Source organism: Pollicipes pollicipes, unplaced genomic scaffold (genome assembly GCF_011947565.3).
Source record: "Pollicipes pollicipes isolate AB1234 unplaced genomic scaffold, Ppol_2.1 Scaffold_4740;HRSCAF=5597_pilon_pilon_pilon, whole genome shotgun sequence".
In the NCBI taxonomy this organism is placed as follows: domain Eukaryota; kingdom Metazoa; phylum Arthropoda; class Thecostraca; order Pollicipedomorpha; family Pollicipedidae; genus Pollicipes; species Pollicipes pollicipes.
The window spans coordinates 4,756,848-4,767,741 of NW_023596545.1; the positions used below are offsets into that span (position 1 = coordinate 4,756,848).

The 10,894-nt window shown below is 52.8% G+C and overlaps 1 protein-coding gene across 1 annotated transcript; it reads left to right on the plus strand.

The window, feature by feature from the left end:
* Nucleotides 1-851: 851 nt before the first annotated feature.
* On the plus strand, nucleotides 852-10,255 carry LOC119098544 (tubulin alpha-1 chain). Its single transcript, XM_037221504.1, has 5 exons — nucleotides 852-1,077; nucleotides 3,614-3,718; nucleotides 4,154-4,350; nucleotides 8,214-8,741; nucleotides 8,985-10,255. The coding sequence occupies exons 1-5, from the start codon at nucleotides 897-899 to the stop codon at nucleotides 9,273-9,275; spliced, it is 1,302 nt and encodes a 433-aa protein (XP_037077399.1). The 5' UTR covers nucleotides 852-896; the 3' UTR covers nucleotides 9,276-10,255.
* The last annotated feature ends 639 nt before the right edge of the window (nucleotides 10,256-10,894 follow it).

Genomic DNA, 10,894 nt, shown 5'->3' on the forward strand with positions numbered 1-10,894 from the left:
CCCCTGACTGCCGTAGGTTTTTTCATGGTCTCACTGTGAACGCTTTCGTATCAGATAGCACAATACATTTTCCCAATGTCGGATGGCTCTGATCAACGTGAGAAACCATTTTACATTCGAGGTCCCGTCCGTGTTTCTGTTCGGCGAATGGGTCTTCGCCGACTCGGGGCCCCTGGCCGAAACAGGTTTCCCCGTTAGGTACTACGTGCCCCTTGACCGACACAGGAGTCCGTTGTCTCGGGGGTCTGATCAACACAATAAATCATAGGACTGAGATTCGCGTGTCCCGCCCTGTCCCTGTTGGAAAAATGAACTCAAGACCGACCCAGGACCGACACAGAGCCGACACACGGCCGACACAGGGCCGACCCAAGACCGACACAGGGCCGACACAGAGCCGACACTGGGCCGACACATGGCCGACACAGGGCCGACCCAAGACCGACACGGGGCCGACTGGTCGGCATTGGTGACCTTTGGCCGACATAGGGCTCTTATTATCCTAGATCGGTGCAAGAGGTCCCCTAGCCGACTTTCTAGGCCCCGGCTCTGTGGGCCGGGTCCCTCGAATGTGTTTTGCGTGGACACATCGGAGAAACACCCTTTTAGTTATCAAACACACCTTTTTGTTTTCCGAAAACTCTCTTGCGATGCCTGCGCAATAGGGTACAGACGCAGGGAATCCAAAAACGCTAAGCAGCGACACCCAAAACGAAACACACCGGATGATAGTGTCCATTTGATGCAGACCTTCGGTGTGACGGTCCTTACCTGAGGCAGCTGCTCGACGGGAAACAACACGCGGCGGTGGTGTGGTCGGGCCGCGCCCTGACTGGCCCCACTCTCTCCGACAGCGTGAGGTGATCAGCATTCACATCGGCCAGGCGGGCGTGCAGATGGGCAACGCCTGCTGGGAGCTCTACTGTCTCGAGCACGGCATCACGCCTGACGGCCAGATGCCCTCCGACACCACGCCCGACAAGGCTGACGACAGCTTTAACACCTTCTTCGCGGAGACGGGCACCGGCAAGCACGTGCCGCGAGCCATCTTCGTCGACCTGGAGCCGACGGTCGTAGGTCAGGCCTGGGTGGGGGCTAACCCGGAGCCCATGATCTTAGGTCAGGTCTGGGTACTGGCTGACCTGGAGGCGACGGTCGTAGGTCAGACTTGGGTGCTGGATGACCTGGAGCCCATGGTCGTAGGTCAGGCCTGGGTGGTAGCTGACCTAGAGCTCAGAGCAGCAGTCCAGGTCTGGGTGGCGGTTGATCTGGACTCCACGGCCGTGCAATAATGTTCACTGGAACTGTCTATTTTGAAAGCGGTAGGAGAAGTACTTTGCAATATCATTTTCGATTTCTTAACAGAAAACCAAAGTCAATCTCGGCCGGCGCTCACACTGTTTCCACAGCAGTGCCGTACGCCAGCACGCACGTCTGCGCCGCAGCGGGGACGGGGGCGGGGGCGGGGGCAGGGGACGGCGCGATCAGCTTTGCTCCGGTCTACCGCCGCGGCGTGCTCGTCCACGGTTCCCCTTGGCTGCTCTGTCGCCGTCGACTGGGCTCGCCGGTGCCTGCACGGCCTCAGAGGACGAATCTGCTGTCCGGTCATGAGAGGGTGGTGAGCGTCGTACGCACAGTTGGCCCGTCGTACTGAAAGCGATGTTGTCGAGCTGTAGCTGGTGCCCTAACAGGATCTTATGGCGTCCAAAATTGATCATTTTGATCATCTGGACTTTTTATTTAACATGATTTTCTTAGCACTCCAAATCACGATCTCCTCAAACCATCAGACTGTTCGAAAACCCACAACGCTGGTTCTTGAACTGCCTGAGGTTCGGCCGATGCACCAGCAGAAGCTTACTCGCAGAAGCTTAACATGTCAGCCATGTGCTTTGGTAGTCGAGGGCGCGCCAGCGTGAAAGCGATAGTGACATCACGCCAATCGTTTGTAAAGCATCGTCACGCAGCACTGATGGAGATGTTAAAGGATTTCGCTACTACTGCCTGTGAGACATGCTTCCTGCCCTTCACATGTGGTGCAACAAACATCACGCACATTCGCGACCAGCTCGTCACTGAGAGGAGGCCCGTAGCCTGAGATTGCTCTTGACTGGTTTGTTACCAGGAACCGGTCTATCAGTCGCTTCATGACCGATCACCTCCGTATGTTTTTCCGCAATAACCGATAGCGATATCACACCTTCCGATGCGGGGCAGATATGCCCGCAGCGCACCAAATTCCAGGATTATCCATGTTACCTGCCCGGTTGGAAAAAGTGAATGTTTGCGATGTCCGCGGCAGAGTACCCAGGCATTCAGCCCTTCGGCCACCGGACCCGGGAAATCGGGACAGGTCCACCGCATACATGAGCGCCGCGGTAAACACCCTGACAGCAAGCGCACGGTCAAGACTGTCACTCGACTGTGCCGAAAAAAATGAAACATCTGTCGTGTGCAGTAACAGCTTGTGCGTATTTGTCCTCTACTAACCCAAAAACACCTAGGGATGGGGCAACAACAATATTTCAAAAGGACGGAAGATAAGACAAACAGAAGTGTTGACAAAAGTGCGGAGTGATGTGTGTGTGTGTGTGTGTGTGTGTGTGTGTGTGTGTGTGTGTGTGTGTGTGTGTGTGGTGTGTGCGTGGTGTGTGTGGTGTGTGTGTGTGTGTGTGTGTGTGTGTGTGTGTGTGTGTGTGTGTGTGTGTGTGTGTGTGTGTGTGTGTGTGTGTGTGTGTGTGTGTGTGTGTGTGTGTGTGTGTGTGTGTGTGTGTGTGTGTGTGTGTGTGTGTGTGTGTGTGAGCGTGTGAGCGTGCGTGTGCGTGCACGCACAGTGTGCGTTCGCGTGCTTTTGACGTACACAGCGGATCCCTCCGTGTTTGAGGGCTGAGTTCAGGTCTCAGCAGCTAGAACAGATGAAGGCGTGAAGCCTACTGCACTTTGCAGGCGGCTACAACGCTCTAAAATCATTCGGCCCGTAGGTGTTTAAATTATCGACGGAAAAGTATCCAAGGTCACTTTTCTGAAACCGCTCCCAAATATGACCTGTTATTGCTTAAACCGAGAGAGGCTGCGCCATGAAAACTACAGCGATATTTGGTCCTAGTTGTGACAAATGATCACCCAAAAAATACATTTTGTCTGGATGCTCTGCTCATAGTTCCGAAACTTGTGAACTATTGATAACTGGTCGACGTGGCAGATTAAAACTGCACGGCCCTCCCAGGTGCCTGGCATTATTTCAGGGAACACGATTTTCGACAGCTCGTGCGAGTGCTACATTAGTGTACAGTCACCTAGTAAATTATGAAAGGTAGACTTTCCAATGGATTGATCAAATTCATTTCTATCGGTTGATAAACGTGCCTGGCACTTGGAACCTAGTCTTTGGCAAACATAATTTACCTGAGAACAACTAACCGTTCTCACATACACTATCTCCTCGCTCGTCAGCCGGCGCGCAAGACGTATTTCTGGTATGTAAGTGCCTGACATGCCAGACCTGAGAGTGATATAGCGTTTCCGGTCATCACCTTACTGGTATGTAAATGCATGACATGCCAGACCTGAGCGTAATATAGCGTTTTCGGTCATCATCTTACGTCACTTTCAGACGAGGTGCGCACTGGAACATACCGCCAGCTGTTCCATCCGTCGCAACTTCAGACGGGCAAGGAGGATGCCGCGAACAACTACGCACGAGGACACTATACCATCGGTAACAGCCCAGGGCCCCGCACTTAGCGCCACACCTCACTGGACGATGACCGCGCCCGACTGCTCCCCTGCTGAAACGGTGTTCGGATTACTTGAATGTCGCAATATCGTTATGTTAAGTCGACAGTCTGACACTAACAGGCGAACGCAAGATTTTCACGCCTGCAGCCATCTTCTCGGCGAGTAAATGTCGGATCCCGCCACGGCTCCCCACTCGCAGATTTTAAAACCGCCGTCATGGCCAGCCTGTCCTCTTTGTCACCCGGCCCAGACGACCAGAAAATTGTCAAAGCACGTCACACCTGGGGCCCTGAACCTTCTGCCGCAGGGAGCGTGCCAACAGTGACCCCTCCAACCCCAGGTGACCCCAACAGTTAGCCGCCCCCCCCCCCCCTCCCACTGTCTGACCTGAAACGCTGTCGTCCGCTCGCCGCAGGGAAGGAGCTGATTGACATCACGCTGGAGGCGGTGCGTAAGCTGTCCGACCAGTGCAGCGGCCTGCAGGGCTTCCTGGTGTTCCACTCGTTCGGCGGTGGCACCGGCTCCGGGTTCAGCTCGCTGCTGATGGAGCGGCTCTCCATCGACTACGGCAAGAAGTCCAAGCTCAACTTCTCCGTTTATCCGGCGCCCGAGGTGAGGGCCCGTCAGGCGAGGTCAAATCTCAGAGGAGACAATACGTTCAGTCGTTGTCGTTAGATCGTTAATATGGGTTGGTGACTGTGCAGGTCCTCATCAGTTTGAGCCCTGATGCGGCCATTTCACAATTCTAGCATTAATGCGGTCTTCAAACAGAATCTGTATACTGCAGATTTGTGAGGGCAATCATTGCCCAAGCCGGTCGCAGTGGCAGTTCCAGTTTATACGGCTTTCAACGCATTGGTGTATTTTAACATAACACACCACCAGGGGCACAGCCAGAGCCTTGGCACTTGGGCACAACGTTGACAAAGGGCCCTTGATAGCAAAAGGCCCCCAAAAATGGCCGGATATGACCTACTTGCTATTTAGGACATGTTACACACACACACACACACACACACACACACACACACACACATATATATATATATATATATATATATATATATATATATATATATATATATATATATATATATATATACTACGCATTTGTATTTGTATCTTATATATATATATATATATATATATATATATATATATACCTCACATTCATATTAATATTCATATGTATTAAGAACTAAAATTACATAACTTAAATATGGCCCAGACGCTACCGCGACATAAATTCTGTCTTACGTTCATAGTAAATCGATTGACAAATTCACGCGTTAAATGAGTGCATGAAATAAATCACCGACGTTTGTCATTGTGTTATAGTCCAGTAGACTCTTTTCAAGCCGATAGAACTCAGAAACTTTGTCAGAGATTTTATCTGGGTTGTACAGAAATGGCAAGAACTCTGCGAATGTAGGTTAAAGATGAAAATCGGTCAACAATTTACATTAACATTACCAGGCCATTTTGTCTGGATATCTTCAACATTCGGTCAGAATTCGGTCAGAACTGATGAGTAGTACAAATTATTAGATAGCGTAGATTTGAGCATGCGAGCTCGCATATTCTAGAAATAAAAACTCGCCGCCAGCCGTTGCAGCCTCCATAGGTCGTGCAGCGTCGGCCTCGGCTTGTGCTAGGCCGCGGCCAACAGGTGGACGAAAATAATGACGCATCTGAAAGAAGTACCTTTGAACGCTTTTGGACACCAAATCGTACCGTTGGAGATGTTTCAAACGTACATTTCACCCGTGCAGTTTTTAGATTAATGACAGTAACTTATTGGTCTTTACAGCATCGCGAAGTGGTCCTTGAATCTGGTTGTGAAACTGGAGAAGAAAAGGCGCCATTTGTATTTATCGTGTTGCTGAATTAATTCTGAAAGGCATACAAAAACATTATTTTACCACGGTTATCGTTGCGCACTCGGCGCCCGCCTCCTGGCGTTACTTGCAGTGGCCAACGCCTCTCGGTTTTACGAAAACTGCGAACCAAGCCACCGCTATCCCTGTTCCTCAAGATTACTGCCGTGTCATTGTGGCTTTATGACTCAGTCAACTGCTGGGCTATATGGCGCGGCCAGCCTCCCACCATAGCGGAAAGGGCGAGCACCGCGGAGAACCGAACCACGTACCTGTGGTTTCCCAGATAAAGCAGTGGTTAACGCAGGCGTGTGAACCACTACACTATCGGCACCCGGCGCGCAGGATCTAACATTTTGATGGTTTTTGATTTACCAGTCGATTCTGCAAAAGAATGAATGTGCTCAGGGAAACATGGGGTGCCCTTGTACGTTTTTAATTCATTTCGACACACCCCATTCAGCACTAATTCAGCATTCAGCACAGACCCTTACTTTCGTTAAAAGGGCCCCCCCGCGTATAACACTACGGGGCACATTATTGTTCCCCGGTCAAGAACTGAAGGGTTCTGTTCTGTCCCGCCGCGGTGTGTTTTCTGGCCGTAATTCTGCCGACACGGGGCAACATCCTCTGGCAGATCCGAAGGCCCTGATACATGACATTAAATTGGTCTGCTCCCTGACGCGGGAGGCCCTCTGACCCGCCCAGTTGACCGTGGATCGGCGCATGAGCCGTATTAAGGCAATGACATCCCTGCTCACCGCAGGTGGTCAAGTAACTGGCACACAGACTCCAGTTGGGCTTAATGGACCGATGCTGGAATAGGGTTGGAGGGCCCGCCGTTTGGTACTGGGGTCCCTGACTGGCACAGGACTCTTCCATTACCTCAGTGTGAGCACTAATCATCAGTTCTTGTTTCCTGCCATTGTCACAGGGCTTCGACCAACGCAAGAGACCATCAGCCATTTGGGATCCCGACCCCGTCCCTGTTGAACCAATTTTCCCCTGACCGATTCGAAGCTCCGTGTTGGCATTCGAAGCTCCTGTGGGACCCTGAACGATACAGGAGCCTGGCCGATGTAAATCGCGGACCTGGTATTGTCCCTGCTTGGAAAATGGGCCCTTAGAGCTCATACCAACACGGAGCTGATTGTTCGTTGTCCGTGATCTCTGGCCGAAATAGAGGAATGCTCTGTCTCAGGGGTCCCTATCAGTGCTAGAGATCACCTTACTGCCATTTGCGATCACAGCCCTATGGGTAGAGGTCCTTAATGTAACCTACAGCCAGTCCTTCGGACCCTCCAGCCATTCCATCGGGCTCTTCATCTTTGATCTCGAGAAAGCCTTCCAACCCTTCTCGGGCCCCCTCGAACACCGCTCTGACCCGGGGCCCCTTTGCCGCCAAACGATCCCTGTTCGGCACGATGACCTCTAACCGACACAGGGGCCCTCATTTTGTCAGGGACCCGAACATTGTAAATCGCGGGCCCCGGCCTCGTTTCTGTTTGGGAGATGGGTCTCAAGGGCTCAGGCGGGCATGGCGCCGACTGTTCGATGTTCGTGGTCCCTAACCGACTTAGACACCCGCATTGTCTCAGGGGCTCCTAAAACAGTACAAGAGGACCTCTGACTGATATTTCAGGTCACGACCCTACGGGCCGCGATTCTTTATGTGGCCTACAGCCAGTCCTTCAGGCCCTGATGGCTCCAGCCGGGCCTTTAATAGTCGGCTCTGGTGGGTCGCCCAGGCCCACCGGAACTAGCTTCAGGCCTCATCAAATACTTCCCTTGGCTCGGAGCCCCTAAGAGCATAATCACTGGCCCGGCTTGATGGCTTATTGGGAAGTGGGTCCTCAGGCCCATACCGACACGGAGCCGACTATGTGGTACGATGGTACCTGACCGATACATTGGTCCATGTCGACTCAGGGGTCCCTGATTGGCGCAAAGGTCTTTCTGGCCGTTATTTCAGGGTCCGCGTTCGCAGGTCTGGGCTCCTGGATAAGACTCCGACCAGCCATTTATGTTCTTAACCCCTCGAATTGGGCCCTAGATCGTCGGACCGGTTGGGCCCTCTAGGCTCCTCGGGCCTCCTCGAACACTACCTCTGGCTGAATCGGGGCCCCTTGACAACTTAGGACCCTGTTAGGCGCTGTGGGGCCCCGGGGAATGTAAATTGGTAGCTTCGGCTTTGTCCCTGCTTGGGAAATGGGCCCTTAGACCCATGCAGCCAAGTAGCCGACTGTGCGTTACTGGTGGCGCCTGACCGAAACATAGGCCTTTATTGACTCAGTGGGCCCCTGATCGCGCGCAAGGCCCCCTGGCTGGCATTTAAGTGTCCGGCCTTGCGGGCCGTCGGGCCCTGAATGAGACCTCTGACTGGCTTTTCGAGCCCTTAAACGTAGCGGGGGGGGGGGGGGGCGTGTTCCTGTGCCCCCCTGCCTGCGCTACTGCACACCAACGTAAGCCTTATTTGTGACTATACATATGACATTTACCCAATCAGAACTAGCCGCAATTATTAGGAATATGGATACGATTAACCAGCATATTGCGGTTAGCGAGGAACGCTAACGTTGCGCGATCCGGTTGCTCCAGGTGGCTACAGCCGTGGTGGAGCCTTACAACGCCATCCTGTTCACCCACACCACACTGGAGCACACGGACGTCGAGTTCATGGTGGACAACCAGGCCATTTATGAGCTTTGCAAGAACAACCTGGACATTGATCGACCGACCTACACCAACCTGAACCGGCTGATCGGCCAGATCGTCTCCTCCATCACCGCCTCGCTCCGCTTCGACGGCGCCCTGAACGTCGACCTGACCGAGTTCCAGACGAACCTGGTGCCGTACCCGCGCATCCACTTCCCCCTGGTCACGTACGCGCCGGTCATCTCGGCAGAGAAGGCGCAGCACGAGACGATGACCGTCTCGGAAATCACGCAGGCCTGCTTCGAGCCGGCCAACCAGATGGTCAAGTGCGACCCGCGGAGTGGCAAATACATGGCCTGCTGCCTGCTGTACCGCGGCGACGTCGTGCCAAAGGACGTCAACAGCGCCATCTCGGCCATGAAGGCGAAGAGGACCATCGAGTTCGTCGACTGGTGTCCCACGGGGTTCAAGGTGAGCACGTGGCCTATCATGTCATGTGAAAACATTTAAATGTGTGCGACAAACGACACACAGTTTAAGAATTGGCGCCACAATATTGCCTAGTTTCCAGACGCTTTCCCACAGCGTGTCCAAAGTTCGTGAGTCGCATATAGGTGCCCGTACATGCTTCCACACGGCGAGCGACTCCAGAACGCGCATTAGGGCTGTGTGTTGTGCTCAGCTTCGCCCCGAACATTACGCTTCCGCCGGCAGGTCGGTGTTAACTACCAGCCGCCGACGGTGGTGCCCGGCGGCGACCTGGCCAAGGTGACCCGCGCCGTCTGCATGTTGGCCAACACCACCGCCATCCGCATGGCCTGGGCGCGGCTCAACCACAAGTTCGACCTGATGTTCGCCAAGCGCGCCTTCGTGCACTGGTACGTCGGCGAGGGCATGGAGGAGGGCGAGTTCGCCGAGGCGCGCGAAGACCTGGCCGCCCTGGAGAAGGACTACGAGGAGGTGGAGGAGAGCGACGCCGGGGGAGAGGAGGAGTTGGACTACTAGTTCAAGTCTCGCACGGACCGTTATCGGCGGCTGTGTCCCGGAATTGCCTGCCTTTAACCACTGGATACAAGTTTATCGCCACTAACTATTCTTATCTGACTTCGCGGAAGTGTGACGCTGAATAGTTTTAGCGTTCGTTCACCTTAAATCCTTAGCAGCTGTGGTTACTTTCAGTGTTCCATGCGCACTTATGGCCTTTAGCCTTGAAAAGTTTCCCGTATTCATATCAAAAATTTGTTGCGAAGTAGTAATTGGCGACTGCCAGTAGTTTCTCAATTTTGATGATAATCTCACCACCTTTCAATCTTAGTAGGCAATCGCTTTCGATCACACAGCTCTCAATATTTCGACAGATGAACAAATGGACATTGCACGATGTCTTGTGTGGGAGGTCGGCTCCAGCGCACCCTTAGGAGTTAGCTTGTAAACGACCTGCAGATGAACCGAAAGAATGCGGTCCAGTTTCAAGAACAGCTATTTTTAAACTTATGCTTGCTACTGCCTGTGAAGCGGTCTCAATCGCAGGCGATACGCAAATAGAAGATGGCAGTCGTCTGTGCTCATATCATTCTGACCAAAACATCAATATTAGGGACTGTGCTGCGAGGAAAAGTTCGTCGCTGGCCGCCAATGTAAAAATGTAGCTTTGGCATGCGCCAATAGGCAGTTTGATTATTTCTGCTCTCGATCAGTCCACCAGCATGAGTTCAAAAAGCCGGGGCTTCCCTTGACAACTCCATCGTGTTTGTCGTGGTGATGTGGTGTTACAAGCAGCCCACATTCTGATTGCAGGCAAAAGCTCTGTTGGAGAGTGCCAGCTCCCAGTAACTGAAACTCGAGTTAGGTTCACTGCTCAACCGCATACAGTGCGATGTCTGCGCCCGCAGCCTGGCTTTGAGTTCTGTTGAAATATTACCCGCGTGTGATACTTGCCAGTGAGTCAGAATACTAAATACATTTGCCTATGCACCCGGCCGCCAGATTTTGTTTTTCAGCAGGAACGTTATGCGTTTACCAAAGTGGGATTCAAAGAGGAAGGTAGTTTTCTCATGGATAATCACTTTGTGTACACCCAAGGCATATAGTGCGCGTACTGCAGCTTGCTTGACGACCCTACTCATTAAGAGATGTCCGATGTCGGTGAGGCATATTCAGCAACAGCTGCCAATTGCGCTCATCATTCAATCATTAAATTAGGACACCACATATGCACTTATTTGTAATTTGTTGCTAAACAGAGTCTCGGTGGTAGACAAGGACTGCGTCCAAAACCTGGCCAGACGGAATGCGGCCCCCTGGCTGTGATCACCGATACAATTCGGCCCCCTGGTTGTGATCACCGATACAATTTGGCCCCCTGGTTGTGATCACCGATACAATGCGGCCCGCTGGCGGTGATCACCGGTACAATTTGGCCCCCTGGCCGTGATCACCGGTACAATTCGGCCCCCTGGCCGTGATCACCGGTACAATTCATGCTCCATCGTCGGCACAGCGCACTGGGCGATCAACCATTGGCATAGCACCCAGTTTGTGGGGTCCGGAAGGGCGGAGTGGTGAGGTGCGCATCAACATACAACTCAATCCCGAAAACACGACCCGGGGGCAGTCATAAGAAG